Raw genomic sequence first — 19,472 nt, forward strand, 5'->3', positions numbered from 1 at the left:
ACTGTTAACCAAGCCTCCTTCTCAATCCAAAGTTTCTATGGCAACCCTGCTTCCCTGCTCATAGCTGACTTGTTTTATTTCATAGTATTTACTTGTGCTGATGTCTAATGTTTAAAAAAAACTCAAGATACACTATTAATGGCCTCCAGTCTAGTATATCATCACAGCGCTCAAACACCCCCCTCTCCCCAGCTGCCACTTAAATAATAGAATATATCTCTCAGAAGGTGAAAAAAAGAAAAACTAACAGTCACAATGCAAAAATCACCTTGTGGCGCTTCAAAGAATAAACACTGTTAAATAGCAGTGTACTACAGTGCCCAAAACTGCGCTACGTGAAAATTGTAAACGCATGTGCATAAATACAGTACAATAAACAATGAAGTGAATTGTGATTAATTAGCAATCAAAAAATCACAATCAAAAAATCACATAAAAGTGATAAAGTGAAAATGTGACAAAACATAAATAAAGCAAATAAACACAATATTTTTCTGCTACAAATAGTGCTCTAATGGAAATGTGCAGTTCCAAAATATATTTATTCTTAAAGTTCGATCTTCAATCAGACACAATTATTGAAGAGCAATAACTGTGATGGTAGCATTAGTTCAAAACCTCCTTTTCAGTGAAAGTTCTATGCCAAAGTGTCCATAAACCGCAAAGCCTCCACCACACCCGCTGTATAGCCACGCCCCCGACATGTTTCGTCCAATAGACTTCTTCATGGGTTTAAACCCATGAAGAAGTCTATTGGACGAAACATGTTTAAACCCATGAAGAAGTCTATTGGACGAAACATGTCGGGGGCGTGGCTATACGGCGACCAGCACACACAGTAAAAGGCTAGAGAGAAGGCGGAGGAAGGAGAACACACAAGTTGAAGGACTGGATATCATTATTTGGCGCTGCTTTCAAATTGGGTTGTCTGCTGTCAGGTACCACACAGCTACCTTATTTAGAGACGGTGCTTTTTGATATGAACTTAGCTTGCTTCCAGTGTGCTCACCAATGCCTATGAGTGAAGGATCTCCTAATTGATAAGTGGAATGTCTATCTGAAGTGCCTGCTTTTAATTGGATCCCTGTGAGTTTGATTTTAATCGAGTGTTTTATTGAGATTAAAAACAGTTTTGCAGTTTTGCACTATGGGAAGTTTCTTTTGTCTCCCTGAGGTATCTCTGAGATATTAATTGATTACCCTCTGCTGCGAAGTTTTTCATAAGAATTGGCTGGAGAAACAGTTATCATCTGTATACATTACAAGCGATTTTTGCCCGACACGAGAGTGCTGGGCAATACTGCTGGTGAGTGTTCTAAACAAGGGGGGCACGAACACCAAGGGTGTGGAGGAGGCTTTGCGGTTTATGGACACTTTGGCATAGAACTTTCACTGAAAAGGAGGTTTTGAACTAATGCTACCATCACAGTTATTGCTCTTCAATAATTGTGTCTGATTGAAGATCGAACTTTAAGAATAAATATATTTTGGAACTGCACATTTCCATTAGAGCACTATTTGTAGCAGAAAAATATTGTGTTTATTTGCTTTATTTATGTTTTGTCACATTTTCACTTTATCACTTTTATGTGATTTTTTGATTGTGATTTTTTGATTGCTATTTAATCACAATTCACTTCATTGTTTATTGTACTGTATTTATGCACATGCGTTTACAATTTTCACGTAGCGCAGTTTTGGGCACTGTAGTACACTGCTATTTAACAGTGTTTATTCTTTGAAGCGCCACAAGGTGATTTTTGCATTGTGACTGTTAGTTTTTCTTTTTTTCACCTTCTGAGAGATATATGATGTCTAATGTTTGCCTTTGTCAGTCTTATCAGCTTCAGCTGATAAGACTGCAGTAATGGCCAAGTTTACACTGCATGTGATGTCACATGGTGTGTAGAAGGAAGCTCTGAATGACTCTGCAGCCTGCTGGGATATCAGTGTTGTGCTGTAGGAAGTCCTGATAACAGATAGATAAGACATAGAGAGTGTGCCGTAAATCAGGGGAGATCTGGGCATGCTCAGTGACTTCATTCTAAAGAACAAAAAGGATTACAACAATACTAAGCAAGTAAGGAGATATCTACAAGCAGCATTCATTAGGGCTTTTTATGCTGATTTACATGGGACAAAGTTGTGGGGGAGGGTTTACAACCACTTTAACCACTACAGATCCGCGCTATTGCCAAATGACGGCATTAGCGCGGACCTACATTTCCGGGACTACGTCTATTGACGTCGTCCCGGATACGAGCGGCCTGCGTGCCCCCTGAGGGGCGCGCGCCGCGCTCTGTGATCGGCGAGTCCGTGAGACTCGCCTGATCACCGATCCGTGCAAGGGGTCGATCCCGACCCCTTATCACGTGATCAGCTGTCAGCCAATGACAGCTGATCATGTGATAGAACGGAGCCGGTAATCGGCTATTATTCCTCCTCGCGCTGACAGCGCGAGGAGAGAAAAAAAAAGCCGATCACCGGCGGCCGTGATCGGGACATCAGTCCCGATCACGGCCAGCAATACAGCTGACCACCTGCCCCCTGCCAGTGCCCACCTGCCCACCGCCGTGCCATCCTGAATAAAAGTAAGTGCCCCCCATCAGTGCCCCCCATCAGTGCCCATAGTGCCCACAGTGCCACCTACAGTGCCACCCACAATGCCACCCACAGTGCCATCCAGCAGTGCCACCAACAGTGCCACCCACAGTGCCCACAATCTGCCTCAAAGGTGCTGCGACCCAGTGCCGCCCATCAGTGCCCAGCAGTGCCGCCCATCAGTGCCCAGCAGTGCCGCCCATCAGTGCCCAGCAGTGCCACCTATCAGAGCCACCTATCAGTGCCACCTATCAGTGCCCATCAGTCCCATCTATCAGTGGTACCTATCAGTGCCCATCCGTGCCACCCATCCGTGCCACTTATCCGTGCCACCCATCCATGCCATCTTATCTGTGCCCATCTTTGCCCATCAGTGCCGCCTTATCTGTGCCCATCCGTGCCGCCTTATCTGTGCCTATTAGTGCCGCCTTAACTATGCCTATCAGTGCCCACCAGTGCAGCCTATCAGTGCCCACCAATGCAGCCCATCAGTGCCCACCAATGCAGCCCATCAGTGCCCACCAATGCAGCCATCAGTGCCGCCTAATCAGCGCACTTCAATGAAGGAGAAAAATGACCCGTTTGCAAAATTTTATAACAAACTATTAAAACATGATTTTTTATTTTTTATTTTTTTGCATCTTTTTTTGTTTGTTTAGCAAAAAATAAAACTCCGAGCTGTAACTAAATACCACCAAAAGAAAGCTCTATTTGTGGGAAAAAAATGATAAAAATTTCATTTGGGTACAGTGTTGTATGCCCGCGCAATTGTCATTCAAAGTGCATCAGCGCTGAAAGCTGAAAATTGGTCTGGGACTGAGGGGGGTTTAAGTGCCCAGTAAGCAAGTGGTTAATCTTTGTTTACATCCGTCTTCTGCTCCGTTCTGTTCACATCCGTTTACATCCGTCTTCCATTCCATTAACATACGTTTACATCCATCTTCCGTTCCGTTAACAACCATCCTTCTTCCGTTTCCGTTAACATACGTTAATTTACCCGTTTACAGCAGTTTCTGTGGTTTTGATGGTATTACCCAGAAAGAATTGCTCCTCCCATTAGGGATGAGCTTAGGCGTGTTCGCATGGAACACGTGCAGAGTCCGCCAGGAAGTCGGCGCAGCGCTGCGCTAATCACAGGCAGTTAGACATTGCCCCGATGCGCGGCTGCAGAGATCGGGAAATGTCTCATTGCCTGTGATTAGCGTAGCACTGCGCCGACTTCCTGGCGGGCTCTTTACGTGTTCCATGCGAACACGCCTGAGCTCATCCCTACCTCCCATGCTTCATTGCAGTTTTCAGTGTGTGAATTCTCCTTGTGTGTGCTACTCACGTTGTGTGATGGATTCCAACAACTTTTGGGACAACATGACAATGTTTGTCATATTTGCCTATATGTGGAGAAAGGAGAGCAAGAAAAATCAGATTGTGGCTTGGTGACTTTGTCGATTTTGGACCCATCCGATGGAGCTGAGTAAAAAAACGTAATTTATTCCAAACGTATGTTAACTGATCAATCGTTGACGGACATTGTCCGTTAACGTCAGTTAATATCCGTTTTCACAGATCTCGATGTACCCTTGTACATTCAAAAAAAGGGACGCGATTCGAAGCAGAGGTGAACGGATGATAACAGATGGTCCTCCGTTTGCCCATAGGAATGCATTGTCATCCGTTGACGGATGGATGAAAAACAGATAGACGGGGCATTTTAGTGCGGTATACCATATGACTAGCAGACAGATTTTCTTTGTTCTAGGCAAGGACATGTCAATGCATGCCATTACCTATGTGTAAGGATGAGCTCAGGCGTTTTCGCATGGACCACGTGCAGAGCCCGCCAGGAAGTCGGCACGGCGCTGCGCTAATCACAGGCAGTAAGACATTGTCCCGATGTGCAGCTGCAGAGATCGGGCAATGTCTCACTGCCTGTGATTAGCGCAGTGCTGCACCGACTTCCTCGCGGGCTATGCATGTGGTCCATGCGAACACGCCTGAGCTCGTCCCTATTTGGCGCATCAATGCGCATTGTATGGCAAAAAACACACGGCAATTTTTTTGCAATGCTAATTTTCTGAATAGACCTGAATGGGTGGTCACCCCATGCATAGAACAGGCATTCCTTTGCAACATAGGCTGTTGTAAAGGTATCTGTAATAGGTACAGAACCATGTGAATGAGCCCTAAGGCTCCCTTTCCACTAGTGCGACTTGTCATGCGACTTTGGACACATAAAGTCGCATGACATGTCACAGCCCATTGATTTCAATGGCACCCATTTTCATCTGTTCGACTTAACGTTCCCGCAACTTTGAAAAGTTTCCTGCACTACTTTGATGGGATGTTTGATGCAACTTTGATCCACAGACTGTAACGTTGGATCAGAGCTGCACTCAGTCGCATCAAAGTCACACCCTCAACCACGCGACTTTGTGCTCGCAATAGTAGAAACGCAGCTTTAGACTAGCGCTACACAGGAGACTTTAGAAACCCAATCCTGCCACTAACATGGCTAGGGGTTTATCACTAGGACAAGCAAATGATCACTGAGGTCAGATTTACATTGTTGTGTTGCCCTTCTGAATGGCACCCCAATGATCTTTTCTTTTTTGGGGCAAACAGAATAGAATGCATTAACGCAAGGCAGGTTGGTGCATATTTAATAAACACACCACATATATATAAATGGGCTCTGAAACAAATAGCCCCCTACGGTGTAAGCTACACTAGCAGTATGCAGTAGCATCGTGTAGTGATCAATTGCACATGAGTGAAGCATTGAGCTGTACTCCATGGAGAGCCATTTGTGTCATCTGTTTTGAAATCATTTGCTACACCTAGTAATTACTCGCTAGCGATTTTAGCATCAGGGCTAAGCTACTGAAATTTTCCAACCAAATGAGGCAGCTGCCAGCAAGTGTATAACTTTCTTAGCACAGAGAAAGAGAAAAGTAACCATGTATGTAGTTTAGCTCAGTGCTGAATGAGGTAGTCAATTGGGTGTGCTGATAATTTGCCTCAGCTGGGGTATTACTGGCTGGAAGGAGGGGTATAAAGGACAGCTCTCTCTTCCTTTCTCATTGTACTTTTGCTTGTTGGCAGGATGGGTCTAGGAGAGAGGAGTGCTGTCAGGTGGTTGTTATTGCTGTTGGGCCTGGTTTATGGGCCAGGGTTTGGAGATAGCATGAGACACAGGCGCCATTCGGACTGGTGGAGGAATTACCCACGGGTTGTACCTGCCCAGAGCCAGGGCTCTTCCAGAGGGGGTTCTAGAGCGGGTTCCTGGGGAGGTAATGAGCCTGTATATGGTTTTGGGGCTTCTAGAGGTGGTGCTCAGTGGGGATCACCTGGTGGACGTGCTGGTGGGATGCTCCGCCAGCAGCCCCCGACTGTAAGTTCTAGTTCCCCCATCAGTGTCCAGTGTGAAGAGGACAGCATGGTGGTCAGTGTCATGATGGACTTTTATGGGAATGGAAAGCTAGTTAAACCTTCAGATCTGAGCCTGGGACCCCAAGGCTGCAAGCCGAACACTCAAAGTGCTAATGAAGTTATCTTCCAGATTAGTCTCCAGGATTGTGGCAACACTGTGCAGGTAATCCTCTACAATCTAGTTGCACTTTAAATCTTAGTTTTGCTTCAAATCTTCTTCATTCTTCCTTGTGGGGGGTGGCTCTTGTACCTCTGAGGGGAACCTGGACCTTGTTTACATGTACAGATGGTAACAAAGATGTAGAATGGAAGTAGACACCTGTCATTCTTGCTGAATTTAACTTGGGTATGACCCAGTAGCTTTAATTTTTATTTATAGTCGCTTATTTGGACTACTGGTGTAGACCTCTAAACCTCCTGCGGCAGCTGCCCTCTTGGATATTATGTAGGAATGGGTGGAGGAGCTGGGCCAGCAAAGAGTAGCTAGACCCTTTTTAGAGGGCTGCAATGTGTAAGGAGGGAGCTGTGCTAGGGAATTATAGCTTTCTGAAGAAATGCACTTTTAACTTGGTGTCAGGCTCAAGAACCTGACACCATTTTAAAAAGTACCTGTTACAAAAGGTCCCCAAAAAAATAAAAAATAATCGCTTGCCTGTTGACATCAACATAATGGCTAGGTGACTAGTCTATGGAAGTGATCAATAATGGATCACTCATGCTTCAGTGTCTTTGTAATGTTCTGCTCTTGTCTGCACAGATGGTTCAAGACTGGGTGATCTATGCTACCAACCTGATCTACAGCCCAACCTCCTCCATTCCAATCATCAGAACCAACTCCGCTGTGGTCCCCATAATGTGCTACTATTACCGGTGAGTCTTCACTAGGAGTGATGCAGGTACTAACAGAGATTAGTTAAAATGTAATCTTTAGACATGCCTTTTTACCAGGGAACAGTATACCGGTCAGGTTGTTGCTTCTGTCCCATTCAAGAGCTTTCCCTTCACATCCTGTTCTGTAGGCACAATGGGGTGTGAATCTGGTCAGTGACTTTTCCCAAACAAGTGTACATTGGAATACCCTATACTTGGTCACCACAGAATTCCCTTGCATTCAGTCTGGTTACTAATCTCCTTGGATACAGACCGCAAAACCACGATTAGCTCTAAGCCTTCTACTCAAACGTGTGGCATAAAGTTTAAATTGTGTGTGTGTGCGCCCCCCCCCAAAACTGCTGCAAGCAGTTCACCACAATTCAATGTTTGGCTAGATTGTATTGACTGTAATGGGACCAAAAGACCCTGGGCTTGGTGTACATTTTTGCATGTGGCTAGAGTAGGGACAGGTCACTTGTGTTAGTGCTTGGTGTCGGGAGAGGTTTTAGACAGGCAAAGTCACCATTCATACTGCGTACCCCAATTCCCCCCCCCCCCCCCCCACCTATGGTATGGCCAGGCCAAATTCAGTCCCTAGAGACAAATTCTGGCAGCACACCTGAGATCTACAGCTTCTACTTGCTGTAAACCTGTTAGTGTTCCTTGCAGGCTTGTTGTGCATTACTGAATTTCAATACAGTTCTGTATACTGCACCTACCACAAGTATCGTAGCTTTAGACCCCCATGGTAAAGATGGATAGATTCCAGATGGACAACTGAACGCTACCAAGTTCATTGTTGCAAGAGCGATCTTGTCAATACCCACTCCTTACCTAGGTATTGAAATAATCTGGGGAAAAATATGATGGCTGCTATTGCTCACTTTAATGTGGAAGCACAGGCTTTAGAGATGTTGAAGTGAACCTGGAATCCCCATCTTGTGAGTTGCTGCCCAGCAAAAGCCAGTCTTGACTACCATCCTTCAAACTATCAGTAACTTGCTGAATTGTCCTTTCATGAGGCCAAGATGGCAATGGCAGCTACCATACTGTTAACTTTTTTTTTTTTTTTTTTTTTTTGAAGTAGCGATTGCCATTTAAATTGGTTAATATGGATCTGACATTTTAACATGATTGCACTGCTATCTCATTACTGACCCTGGATTCTGTCCATATAGGCATGCCAATGTGAGCAGCAAGGCCATTGAGCCAACATGGGTTCCATTCAGCAGCACAGTGTCCTTAGAAGAGAGGCTGTCCTTCTCCTTGAGGCTAATGACTGGTGAGTTGTGTAAAGATTAGGAGTTGGGTGTAAGCACTTTGCAATCTAATCCCCTGTTTTGTCTATATAGAGAATTGGAGTGGCCCTAGAAGTTCTCCCATCTATCAACTTGGAGACATCCTGTACATAGAGGCCTCTGTGGATACTCAGAACCATGTTGGACTGATCCTGTATATTGACCAATGTGTGGCCACCAGATCGCCTGATCCCACCTCTGCTCCTAGTTATGACATCATTGCAAACAATGGGTATGTTTTGGGGTTGGCAAGGGTTGCTATAATAAACCCACTCTAACTGACTATTCTCCTATAGGTGTCTAATAGATGGAATGCAAGATGACTCCTCCTCAGCCTTCATCACTCCAAGGGTTGAGCCAGACAAGCTACAGTTCACAGTGGATGCTTTCCGTTTCCTAGGAAATGATGCCTCTCTGGTGAGTACTAGTTGACTTGCAACAGATAGTGCCTTGTAAGAATCAATAACACCAATTTCTTCCAATACATTCACTACTTCCCACTTCAGATCTACATAACCTGTAACCTGAGAGCTGCTGCAACTACCCAGGTCCCTGATGCCATGAACAAGGCCTGTTCCTATAGCAAAGCCACAAAAAGGTGAGATGGTAAAGGTTCTGTGGTTCCATGTATTACTGCCTGCTCCCCATGGCAATTGTACCTAACAAATGTGTAATGGTGCCCAATGTCTGCAAGAGAACTGGATCTAGTGACCAGTACCTGGTAAACCAATGGGAAATTTTCATGGATAAGCGTAAAGCAGATATATTCAATTAGTGGACCTCCAGCTATTGCAAAGCTACAATTTCCATCATACCTCTGCCTCCGGGTGTCATGCTTGTGGCTGTCAGTCTCGCTATGCCTCATGGGAGTTGTAGTTCTGCAACAGCTGGAGGTCCACTAATTGCATATCCCTGGTGTAAAGGCTGGCTGGAGGGGGCCATTTAATCCTCCTCTGTCAGGGCCAGTGTTGGTGTTTCTGGGTTCAGAAGGGGTGGGGCTGGCACACGTCACTCCCGGGTCCTTGCCAAGACATGGTCAGCTGGAACTGTGGTGGCAGTGCACATTCAGCTCCATGAGGGAGCTGCCCATCTGATGGTCCGCCTGCCAGCTCCTCTTCCCATATATATCTTGTTCCCTGTAGGGCCATCTGCTGATTGTCCCGGTGTTTACGTGGGAGGTGATTGGTCGCTGCGACTCCTCTCTCCATGAGGCAGCTGCATGCCTGGTCCTCATGTACATCTGGTGCCACAAGGGGGTGGGCCATCCGGTGCTCACAAGGGGGGGGGGGGGGGGGAAGTGCGGCAGTCACCTGCCAAAACGCTCCTCTCCCCACAAATGACTCTGCAGCAGTGACAGAGGACATCAGACCTACCCACAGCAGTCATGGTAACGGCCAGATGTGAGGTGATGGGTCTGCCGAGGTTTGAAGTAGCTGTACCATGCTGGAGTATCGTGGTGTAGTCGCATGTTCTCAAGCTTGCATGGGTCACATTCATTGTCAGCAGGGCTTGGCAAGACAGGGAGGATGTTGACACATTGCTGTTTTTGCTTTCTTTGGTCAGGGTTTCTATCGTAGCGTTACGCCATGACAAGAAGTCCTGGGAATCTGCCTGGCTTTTTTTTGTCATGGCGTTTCTGCCCCAGGATTTATGTCAAAGCGTTTCAGCCTCTGCATTTCTCAGAAGTTGTTCACTCATGGCATACTCTGGTAGCTGTTTTCTTCTGAGTATCGTGTATCTGTTAATCCTTTGTACTTGGGTCAGTTACGTAGGGCTCACACGTCAGGATCTGTCACATCTACAGATCCATATGAGCTGAGGTTTTAACGATTGACCACAATCTTCTTGCCTGTATACCATATGGCATGCGATGCATGTTCATTCACCACACCTGTACGACTACCCACCAGTCTGTGGGTACACTAGCCCTGAGTTTTCTGTTAATGACTTGTCTCTGTGCTGCAGGTTACTCGGGGTGGGGGAAGAACAACGCATAGAGGTGGTGGTCTCATGTCTGTTTGTCATTTCTCTAGTTTATTCTCAGGTTGGGCCGTCTTGGCATCCATACTGATATCAACCATGCCTGCACTTGCTTCCATCAGCCCTGCCTGTTTTTGGGACTAGTTGATTGGTGCAGATGTCGTTTTGCCACTGGGCTCACCCTTGGGTCTGAAGCAGTCGTTGCTTTTTCTTCAGTTGACGTCCTGTTGCATAGAGGCCCTGGGATTTAGTCTCTCTCAGGGTGTCCTAAGCCATGGGGGGGGGGGGGGGGTGTTAATTAATTCAGAAGGTACTTGCTGGGCAGAGGACAGGGCAGTCCACATCAGTGGGATGACTAATGTGCTGACAGACCATCTGAGCAGTATCTGCTCCAGGAGTTGGGAGCTGAACCAGGAAACCTTCCAGGAGTTATAAGGTGGGGGATGCCTTAAGTGGATCTGTTTGCTCCCAGCTTGCTTTCCCTGGAGAGAGAAACTGAGTCCCTAGGGATAGATGTGCTCTCTAGTGAAGAAGAGATTTTTTTTTTCTCTCCTCTAGCCTACGCCTTTCCTTCTCCACTAATGCCTCTGGTAGTCTAGGAAATTGTGCAGGAACAAGCAGAGGTAATTCTGATTGCTCCATGGTGGCTCAGGAGGAGTTGGTTCTCAGCTCTGAGTGCTCTCTATAGAGTCCCTTCCCCCCCCCCCCCCCCCCCCCCAGCCTCTGCCAGAGAGGGGACCTTCTCTGCCATTGACCAGTGCTCCATCCAAGCCCTCGGATTTACTGTTTTAATGGCTTGGAGGCCAACTGGTGCATCCTACAATTAAAAGGCTATTCAGTTGGTTGAGACCTTTTGTAGCCTGGAAAAGTGCTGGAGTGAACTCTGAAGAGAAATTAGAAACTTACTAAAACACCACCAGGTTAAATTAAGGGGATCAGTGAAGAATAGGGTGGGACTATAGATGCTGTCCTGGAAGATTCATGGAAATACCCTTACATCTAACAGGGGTTCCTCACCACCCCCAATCTTCCAGGACAGCTACAAGAGGATAAGCAAGATTCTATACCTTGGACAAACTGAAGCACTTTCCTTCCAAAGGAGAGGTGTGTTCTGGAATTTTTACAGAAAATGGCTTGCTGTCAGCGCTCTTGAGGTTCAAGTTGCTGCTCTGTCTTGTAATGGAAAAGACTAGCAGAGGAGCCATTAAGATTCCTTTCAGCTAGGGCTAGACATAAACCTAGAGTCGTTTAAGCTGGTACCCGACCCCCTTATCAGAGCCACTTCATGAAGCCTCTTTAGAATTGGTTACTTTTAAAGATTACTTCTTTTGGCCGTAACTTCTGGGAGAAGTCTGTCTGATTTGGAACCTCTTGTGTAAAGAGCCTTTCCTAAGAATTTTAGACGGGATAATAATTGGGTAAATACATAGCGTCTGGCCCAAAGTTTCAGTTTCACAGATCCCAGGAAGTAGTTCTTCCAAGCTTTTGTTTAGAGTCCAGATGCACTCCAGCCAGGACCTCTCCTTTGGAAGGAAAGCTCTTCAGGCTGTCCTCCCTAAGGTATAGAATCTTGCTTATCTCATAGCCCTCTTGGGGGAGGGCACAAGACCCCTGTTGGATGTAAGGGTATTTCCATGAATCTTCCAGGACAGAATCTATAGTCCCACCCTATTCACTGGTCCCCTTAATTTAACCTGGTGACGTTGGTTTCTAATATTCCTCTTCTGAGTTATCTTTTTGGTGAAGATCAACTAAACCTTCATACAACTTGGGGTCAGGAGAGATGCCTTTTTAAATTGTGTCTGGTTTGTCTCCTGTAGCAGGCGGAGCCAGTCCTCTCGTAGCTGTCCTGGAAGATTTATGGAAATACTGTTGCATCTAATGTGGTGTGAATTTCTTAAAACTAAGTATTTCAACTACCACCAAGAATAGGTCCTTGCATCTATCATTTCAGATCAATCATGGTAGTGCCTGTTGTGGGCATCCACTCGCCTGCCACCACACATCACCAGTCGTCCCATTAAAGTGTATGGGACCATCAGTGAGTCAACAGTGTCAGAAGTCCCTGTGGGACAGTGACAATTGATCTTCAAAAATTATGATTTAAATCAAGCCTTTTTACTAGTAATCAACTTTATTTAAATCGAATCCACCCTGCCAAGGATTAAGATCTACTCAATTATAGGCTGTGTACAGGCTGACAAGAGACCTGCCTATAATCTCCACTAGAAGTGTGTTTTCAGCAGTGTTCTGACATTACTGTCTTCTCTAGTTGGTCTACAGTTGAGGGCCCCAGCAGTATCTGCCAGTGTTGTGGTACAGGCACCTGCAGCAACCCTACTGTTCTGGCTTCTGGAGGAAGGGGCCGATTTGGAAGACCAAGAGCATTTGGGAAGAGGGAAGCCTTGGATGGTGAGTTGTGTGGGGTGTTTTATTTTATTTTTTCTTGCGTTTGCTATGTAATGGCAGTAGGTGAGATTTTCATGTAAAAAGGAAAGTTACTTCAGTGAGCACATTGCGATGTAATTTTGGCATGACTTTACATTTTGGGTATTTGCTCTAAAAACGTCTAAGACAAACCAATTGAGGGGGGTAGGTATTTGCTAGCCAACCAACAGAAGGGCGGATTGGCTACTTGATTACTCTGCTTTTTACACCTTGTAAAACATAAATTTTAAAATAAAGGAAATCTATAGGTTTCATTTCTAACAGTATGTGATCACATTCCCTCAGCTGCATAAGAGCTAAGGGGAGAAACATCACACTGATCTTCTGTGTGACAAGTCCTTGTTTAACACTGACTTCCCAGCAGAGTTGGGGAATGGATCATGGTGTATTGTGCTTAGTATGGCCAGTTTTTAATGGGAAAGTGAAGGGACTGGTGGGTACACCAGGGCTTTCATACAAAGAGCAAGAGATTCTCTTATAAGTACATGGTACAGCAGGCACATATCGGGAATATAAAATGTTGGGGTAACAAATGCTTGCATTGCTTTACATAAAAGGGAATTATTTCCTCTTGGACAGTGAGGAAATGCTAGAAGTGCCAGCTTTGTGTTCTCTTCCCATAGGAAGACTTGCACTCAAGGTTTAAAAGCGAGAAGGGAATGTTCTTCTGCTTACAGGAACTAAAAATCTCAATGGGGTACACATTTTGGGTGGGTCTTGACAAGGCTTTCAAGTATTTATAATTTTCTAAAAGCTGGAGAATCTTATGCCCCATACACACTGAGGTGTTCCCCCCCCTCTTCCTTCCCAGGTTTACCAGAACCATGTAGTGCAAGGGCCTGCCTGCATACCAATTGAACTCCTAAGGTCTAAACTCATAATATATGGTTTTGGTAAATCTGAAGGGGGGATAAAACCGAGTGTATGGGGCTTTACAGATGCCCGAATTCCCCCCCCCCCCCCCCCCCGTGACCCAGATCTAAGACATGGGTGACAATACAGGGGCAAGATTAGTTCCCTGGTGACTTTTATATTGCGTGTGGCACCAGGTGAGGCTTTCTCTCCTTGTTAGAACCAGATGGCTTTAAAAGGTTCAGCTGGTAAAAACCCAGGGGGTTTTAACCTTGATTCCCCCCCCCCCCCCCCCCATTCTAGTCAATATTGAATGCAATCTAGGGTTTATAATGGGTGGTAACTTTTGGACACTTGTGCAAAACTGAATTGATACTGCACAAAAATGCATCTTCTTTTTTTTTTTTTTCCTTTCTCTACAGAACCCCACACAGAGGGACAATCTGTGGCTACTCTGGGACCTCTGCTTGTGACTGGGCCCAAACAAAGGGATGTTTCATCTGCTGTGACAACAGAAGAGTCTGCCCCTCTGGAGCTCTGGGTGTGGGTGGCTGTTGGATGTGTTGGTGGTCTTATTGTCCTTGTATGTGCAATATTAATTGGGAATTCTGTGAAAAAGCCACAGTATGTGCTGTCTGTGCAAAAATAAAAGCATTTATAAAGATCTGCTTTTGATTACCTTCTGTTCCTCATAGGCTTGGGGTTTACCAAAGGACCTTAACCAGTATTTATCATGGGTCTTGTGTATTTGGTAAAGGTCCAAACAGAAGTTCCTTTTTAATAAAATTTTGGGAAATGTTCTTTAATGAACACAAGGCTACTGGGATATATCAAGGCTAGAATACCAACCAGTTAAAGTGGTTGTAAACCCTTACAAACCACTTTGACCTACAGGTAAGCTTAGATTAAGGCTTACCTGTAGGTCCAAGCAATATCTCCTAAACCTATATGGTTTAGGAGATATTTGCCCGAAAACAGGCACCGCTGTCTACGGCGCATGCGCTGTAGACAGCGGCGTGCAGGCGCACTGAGCGCGGCATTTCCAAGAATGGAACTGCCGCGCGTGTCGACTCCTGTGCGCATGCGCAGGAGTGACGTCATCGCGGTTTCGCCGAATGACAGCGGCGGAGCTGTGCGACCCCCCCCCCCCCCCCCCCCCCCCCCCACCAACAAGATGGATGCGGCGGACTACAGGAAACAGCGGCGACTTTGCTGGCTCCTGTGTCGGGTAAGTGACACATAATGGGCTACTATGCAATGCATAGTAGTCCATTATGCTTTGCCTTTGCAGGGAATGAAAGGGGAAATAAACTCTCATCAGGGTTTACTTCCTCTTTAAAGCCAACTTGTGTTTGGGTTTGGACCCCATCCTTTGTGGTCTGGGTCCCTGTAAAGGAAACCTTGCCCTTACTAGGACAAAAGTGAGGATAGACTAAAATCCCTCTGAATAAGTCTTCATGTTGCGTTCAAAAATCAAATTGATCAGACTTCTGATCTAACTGCTTAACATGTTCAAAGTATGCAACCTTATTCTCGATACCTAGAGAATCTTCAATGGCTTGTCTGGTTTTAAAAAGGGGGAGAATTTGAGCTGCCCATACATGAAGGAGGGGTTCTCTAGTTGTAGCCCTGTCCCCAGCTTTGCAATACAGCTAGTCTATATAAATGCAGTTCAGTGAGCAAACGCTAAACCTATACCAGCCATCACTAAATGGCAGTCCAGAGGCAGACCGAGATGCTGTTCAATCTGGTCACGCCACTTGGGAGCAGCCAGTCTCTAGGCCAAAGGACAGTACTGTGGGGGGTCATATAGAAGGGTCAGTTCTGTGCGGGGGGGGGGGGGGGTGAAATCAGCAGAGGGCTGTACTGTGGTGGTAACTTAAAGTGGGTGTTGAGTACTGCTGTGATAAGGTTCAGTACACTATTTTAAAGGGTGGGGGGGGGGGGGGGGCTTAAGAACACTTTAGACCCCCTGTCCTCATCAGTTTACCCTTCACAATGAGTACACTGGATTAAAGGATTGTGATATCAAAAGGCAAGGCTAAAAAGCATTTTGATTTGGACCTCTGGAAAATTTACCAGTAGGACCTCATGAATTTAATTCCATACCCCTGACCTATACCACTGTAGTGTATCGCTGCTTGGCAGCTTCATGCTGCACCTCAACTCAAAAAACCTAGGCCCCTCTGATACACACTGGGAGGAAAGAGGAGGCATTATCGGAACCTTTACATGCAGAGAGTGGGTGGAAGGTTCAGAAGGGCAGGTTTTCATTATTTTGGGGACATGGCCTTAAACTGGAGAAAAGCTCAAAACTAATCTTGGAAAGTATTTTACTGAAAGTGTAGTTGATGCTTGAAATAAACTTCCAGCAGAGGTAGGGAGTAGAGCATCTTTGATAAGGCAAACTGAAAGGAGCCTGGCATCACAGGCAGTCTCCTACTGTGCATGCACAAGCCACTGTTTTATGAATGTTTATGCAGTGTTCTTGGACCCGTGTCCCAAAAGGCTGCAGAGGAAAGAAGGGGCCAAAGTTCACCAATGACTGATCTGACCTTAGTTTTGACAAGATTTCTCATCACCACCCCCCCACCAAATATTCCATGCAGTGTGGATAAGAATACTCTAACTGGTTAGAGAGCAGTCTAAGAGCTAGGGTATGAACCAATGTTTCGATGAAGGATGGAACTGAGAACGTAAGGATGGTCACATCTGTTCATTGGGATGAATGGGTTGGAAGGTAAGCTAAAGTATTACATCATTAAGATGGAAATGGGTGCTTGTATGAGCACAGATGTGGCTGTGTGCATAGCATACAGCCAGATTGCTACGTCAGTAGGTATTGAGGAGCGTTTCCTTGTATGCATTTGAGGAGGAGGACTCTGCGTGTTATTCTAAAAGTTCTTTGGTGTGGGCCTTTTTTGAGACAAGTGCATCAGATTGCACCACTGCTATTTGCAACATATGTCTCAAGCGTATCTCGTGTGGCCAAAACATCAGCCGCTTGGGCACCACATGCTTGACCAGACATATGTTGACCTGCCATGCAGTTCGTTGGCAAGCGTACCTCAAAGACCCACACCAAAGAACAAAGCGGACCTCTCCTTGCTCCTCATCAGCTGGCATCTCCAACCCCACTAGACCTTCAGTCCTCTCTGAAACCTGCTCTGAGAGGAATGAAGGTGTAGAATTAGGTGTGTCACAGCCAAGTGCTTCCAGGAACTCTGCTAGCGGTACACCCACATCCGATTATAGCAGGCAAATGTCCCTGCCCCAGCTGCTGGACCGGCGAAAGAAGTTCACTCCCAGCCATCCACATGCCCAGCGGTTGAATGCTAGCTTGGCTAAATTGCTAGCACTTCAACTGCTGCCTTTTCAGTTGGTAGACTCGGCCCCCTTCCGTGAGTTTGTACAATGTGCGGTTCCTCAGTGGCAGGTCCCCAAACGCCACTTTTTCTCACGGAAGGCGATTCCGGCTCTCTACCGGCATGTGGAAGGCAATGTCCTTGCCTCGCTGGACAGGGCGGTTAGCGGTAAGGTGCATATTACCGCTGACTCATGGTCCAGCAGGCATGGACAGGGATGTTACCTGTCTTTCACGGCCCATTGGGTCACTCTTCTGGCAGCTGGGAAGGATGCAGGACAAGGTGCAGTAGTGTTGGTAGGTTGTTCCGCCACCACGCCTCCAAAATGCTACTATTGGTTGTGACACACCTCTCTCCTCCACCCCCCTCCTCTTCTTCTTCCTCCATGGCCTCTTCCAGTGCTCTGTCCTCAGAACCAGCAGTGCTTCGTAGGCATTCCAGGGGCTACGCAAGTACGCAGGCAAAACGATGCCGTGCTTGCGCTGGTTTGTTTGGGGGACAGGAGCCACACTGGGGCGGATGTTTTGTCAGCTCTGCAGGGGCAGGCCGAGAGGTGGTTGACGCCACGCCAGCTTAAGCCAGGAATGGTGGTTTGTGACAATGGCACCAACCTCCTCTCCGCCCTCTGACAGGGACAACTGACCCATGTGCCCTGTGTAGCTCACATCCTTAACCTGGTGGTACAGCGGTTCTTGGGCAGGTACCCCGGCTTACAGGATGTCCTGAAACAGGCCAGGAAAGTCTGTGCATTTCTGCCGATCATTTAATGCCTGTGCTCGGCTGGCTGAGCTCCAAAAGGAGTTGAACCTCCTTATATGTGACATGCCCACCAGATGGAACTCAACGTTGGCCATGCTGCAGCGGCTGCACACGCAGCAGAGGGCCATCAATGAGTACCTGTGCAATTACGGCACCAGGACAGGGAGCTCTGTTTTTTTCCTCACCACGCCAGTGGGGCATGATCAGGGATGCATGCACTGTCCTGTCACCGTTTGAGGAGGCCACAAGGATGGTGAGCAGTGACAGTGCATGCATCAGTGACACTGTACCTCTTGGAGCATACGCTGCGTGCAATAATGGACAGGGCACTTGAGGGAGGAGGACGAGGAGGAGGAGGAGGAGGACGAGGAGAGTGGCCAGCCAGTAATGGTTGTCCTCGTCCTCGTCGAGGAGGAGGAGGAGGACGAGGACCACCATTACTGGCTGGCCACTCTCCTTGATCAATGGTACAAGGGTAAGGTTGACGACCTTATCTTGCCATCGCAGAGGATGAGACATCTCCGGGAGGCCTTGCAGAAAGGTCTGTGCAACGCGTTCCCAGAGACTGGGAGGTTACAAACTCCTGGTCCTGGACAACGTGTTGCTGAGGCATCGGTCAGAAGGAGCGGTGGAGAAGGTGGCCGTCTGACTGATGCTTTCAGACAATTTTTTAGTCCGCAGCCCCAAGGTATGATCGGTTCCAGCAACCATCGCCAGCGTCTGATTTACATGGTGCAGGAATACCTAGGGGCAAGGTCAGACTTGGACACCTTTCCCACCGAAAATCCTCTGGCTTACTGGGTCTTGAGGATGGATCACTGGCCAGAGCTTGCACAGTATGCAATTGAGCTACTGGCCTGTCCTGCATCCAGCGTTCTTTCGGAACGCACCTTCAGTGCTGCTGGTGGCTTTGTTACCGATCACAGGGTGCGCCTGTCCACCGAATCAGTTGATCGACTGACCTTCAAGATGAATCAGTCTTGGATCACCCACAGCTACCAAGCACCTGAAGCTGATGTAACAGAATAATTTTTTTTGAAATATCACATCCCTTCAAGACTGCCTATGCTGATGCTGAGTGACTGTCCTGTTATGTTGATTGTCTATCCTCTTCCTCCTCCGCTGATATGTTGGAAGAACATTTCTGGTTGATGCCATCAGCCCAATTTTTCTGCCCCTGTTTAACAGGGGCGTTTAAGTACAATTTTTGATGCAATGCTTTGCAGCAGGGCTAATTGCTGCAATAAAACTAGAGTATATGGAAGAGGTTGCAGTGTGGTGGCACCAGTGCCTAAGGCCCAATTTTTCTGCCCCTGTTTAACAGGGGCGTTTAATTACAATTTTTGATGCAATGCTTTGCAGCAGGGCTAATTCCTGCAATAAAACTAGAGTATATGGAAGAGGTTGCAGTGTGGTGGCACCAGCAGCAGTGCCTAAGGCCCAATTTTTCTGCCCCTGTTTAACAGGGGCATGTAATTACAATTCTTGATATAATATTTCACAGGAGGGCCCCTTCCTGTGCCCACCCAGAGTAACGGTGAGGACTTATAGTGTTGTGGCACCAGCACCACAACCACCAAAGGTCAATTTTTCTACCACTGTTCAACAATGGCATGTAATTACAATTCTTGATATAATCGTTCAAAGCAGGGCGCTCCAGCGCCCACCAGGAGTCACTTTGAGGGCTTACAATGTTGTGGTAAAACCAACACCTTGTTCCGCCATTTCTGCAGAGCATATAGGGCAGGCCCCTACTTTCAAACATCTCCTACTTGCAAGTGAGATGAAAAAAGATGGACGACAAAACAAATTATACAGGGTTGATAACCCTTCCCTATGGTTTCCAAAAAAGCTTAAAAATAGTTTTTTT

The 19,472-nt window shown here is 46.6% G+C and overlaps 1 protein-coding gene across 1 annotated transcript; it reads left to right on the top strand.

Annotated features, from left to right (window-relative positions):
• The first annotated feature begins 5,700 nt into the window (after positions 1 to 5,700).
• Positions 5,701 to 14,140, top strand: LOC143963853 (zona pellucida sperm-binding protein 3-like). Its single transcript, XM_077473590.1, has 8 exons — positions 5,701 to 6,190; positions 6,785 to 6,897; positions 8,079 to 8,182; positions 8,253 to 8,430; positions 8,495 to 8,615; positions 8,705 to 8,796; positions 12,451 to 12,590; positions 13,901 to 14,140. Exons 1-8 carry the CDS (start codon positions 5,702 to 5,704, stop codon positions 14,125 to 14,127), a joined length of 1,464 nt encoding a protein of 487 aa, XP_077329716.1. The 5' UTR covers position 5,701; the 3' UTR covers positions 14,128 to 14,140.
• The last annotated feature ends 5,332 nt before the right edge of the window (positions 14,141 to 19,472 follow it).

This window comes from Lithobates pipiens, unplaced genomic scaffold (genome assembly GCF_037356315.1).
Source record: "Lithobates pipiens isolate NorthernLeopardFrog02 unplaced genomic scaffold, aLitPip1_a1.2 Scaffold_8, whole genome shotgun sequence".
In the NCBI taxonomy this organism is placed as follows: Eukaryota; Metazoa; Chordata; class Amphibia; order Anura; family Ranidae; genus Lithobates; species Lithobates pipiens.

Bases quoted from the DNA above. Each gene is read 5' to 3' on its own strand.
- LOC143963853 (XM_077473590.1), top strand. From the start codon at position 5,702: ATGGGTCTAGGAGAGAGGAGTGCTGTCAGGTGGTTGTTATTGCTGTTG. The intron at 6,191-6,784 runs GTAATCCTCTAC...TTGTCTGCACAG, and splicing joins ATTGTGGCAACACTGTGCAG to ATGGTTCAAGACTGGGTGAT. The intron at 8,797-12,450 runs GTGAGATGGTAA...TGTCTTCTCTAG, and splicing joins TATAGCAAAGCCACAAAAAG to TTGGTCTACAGTTGAGGGCC.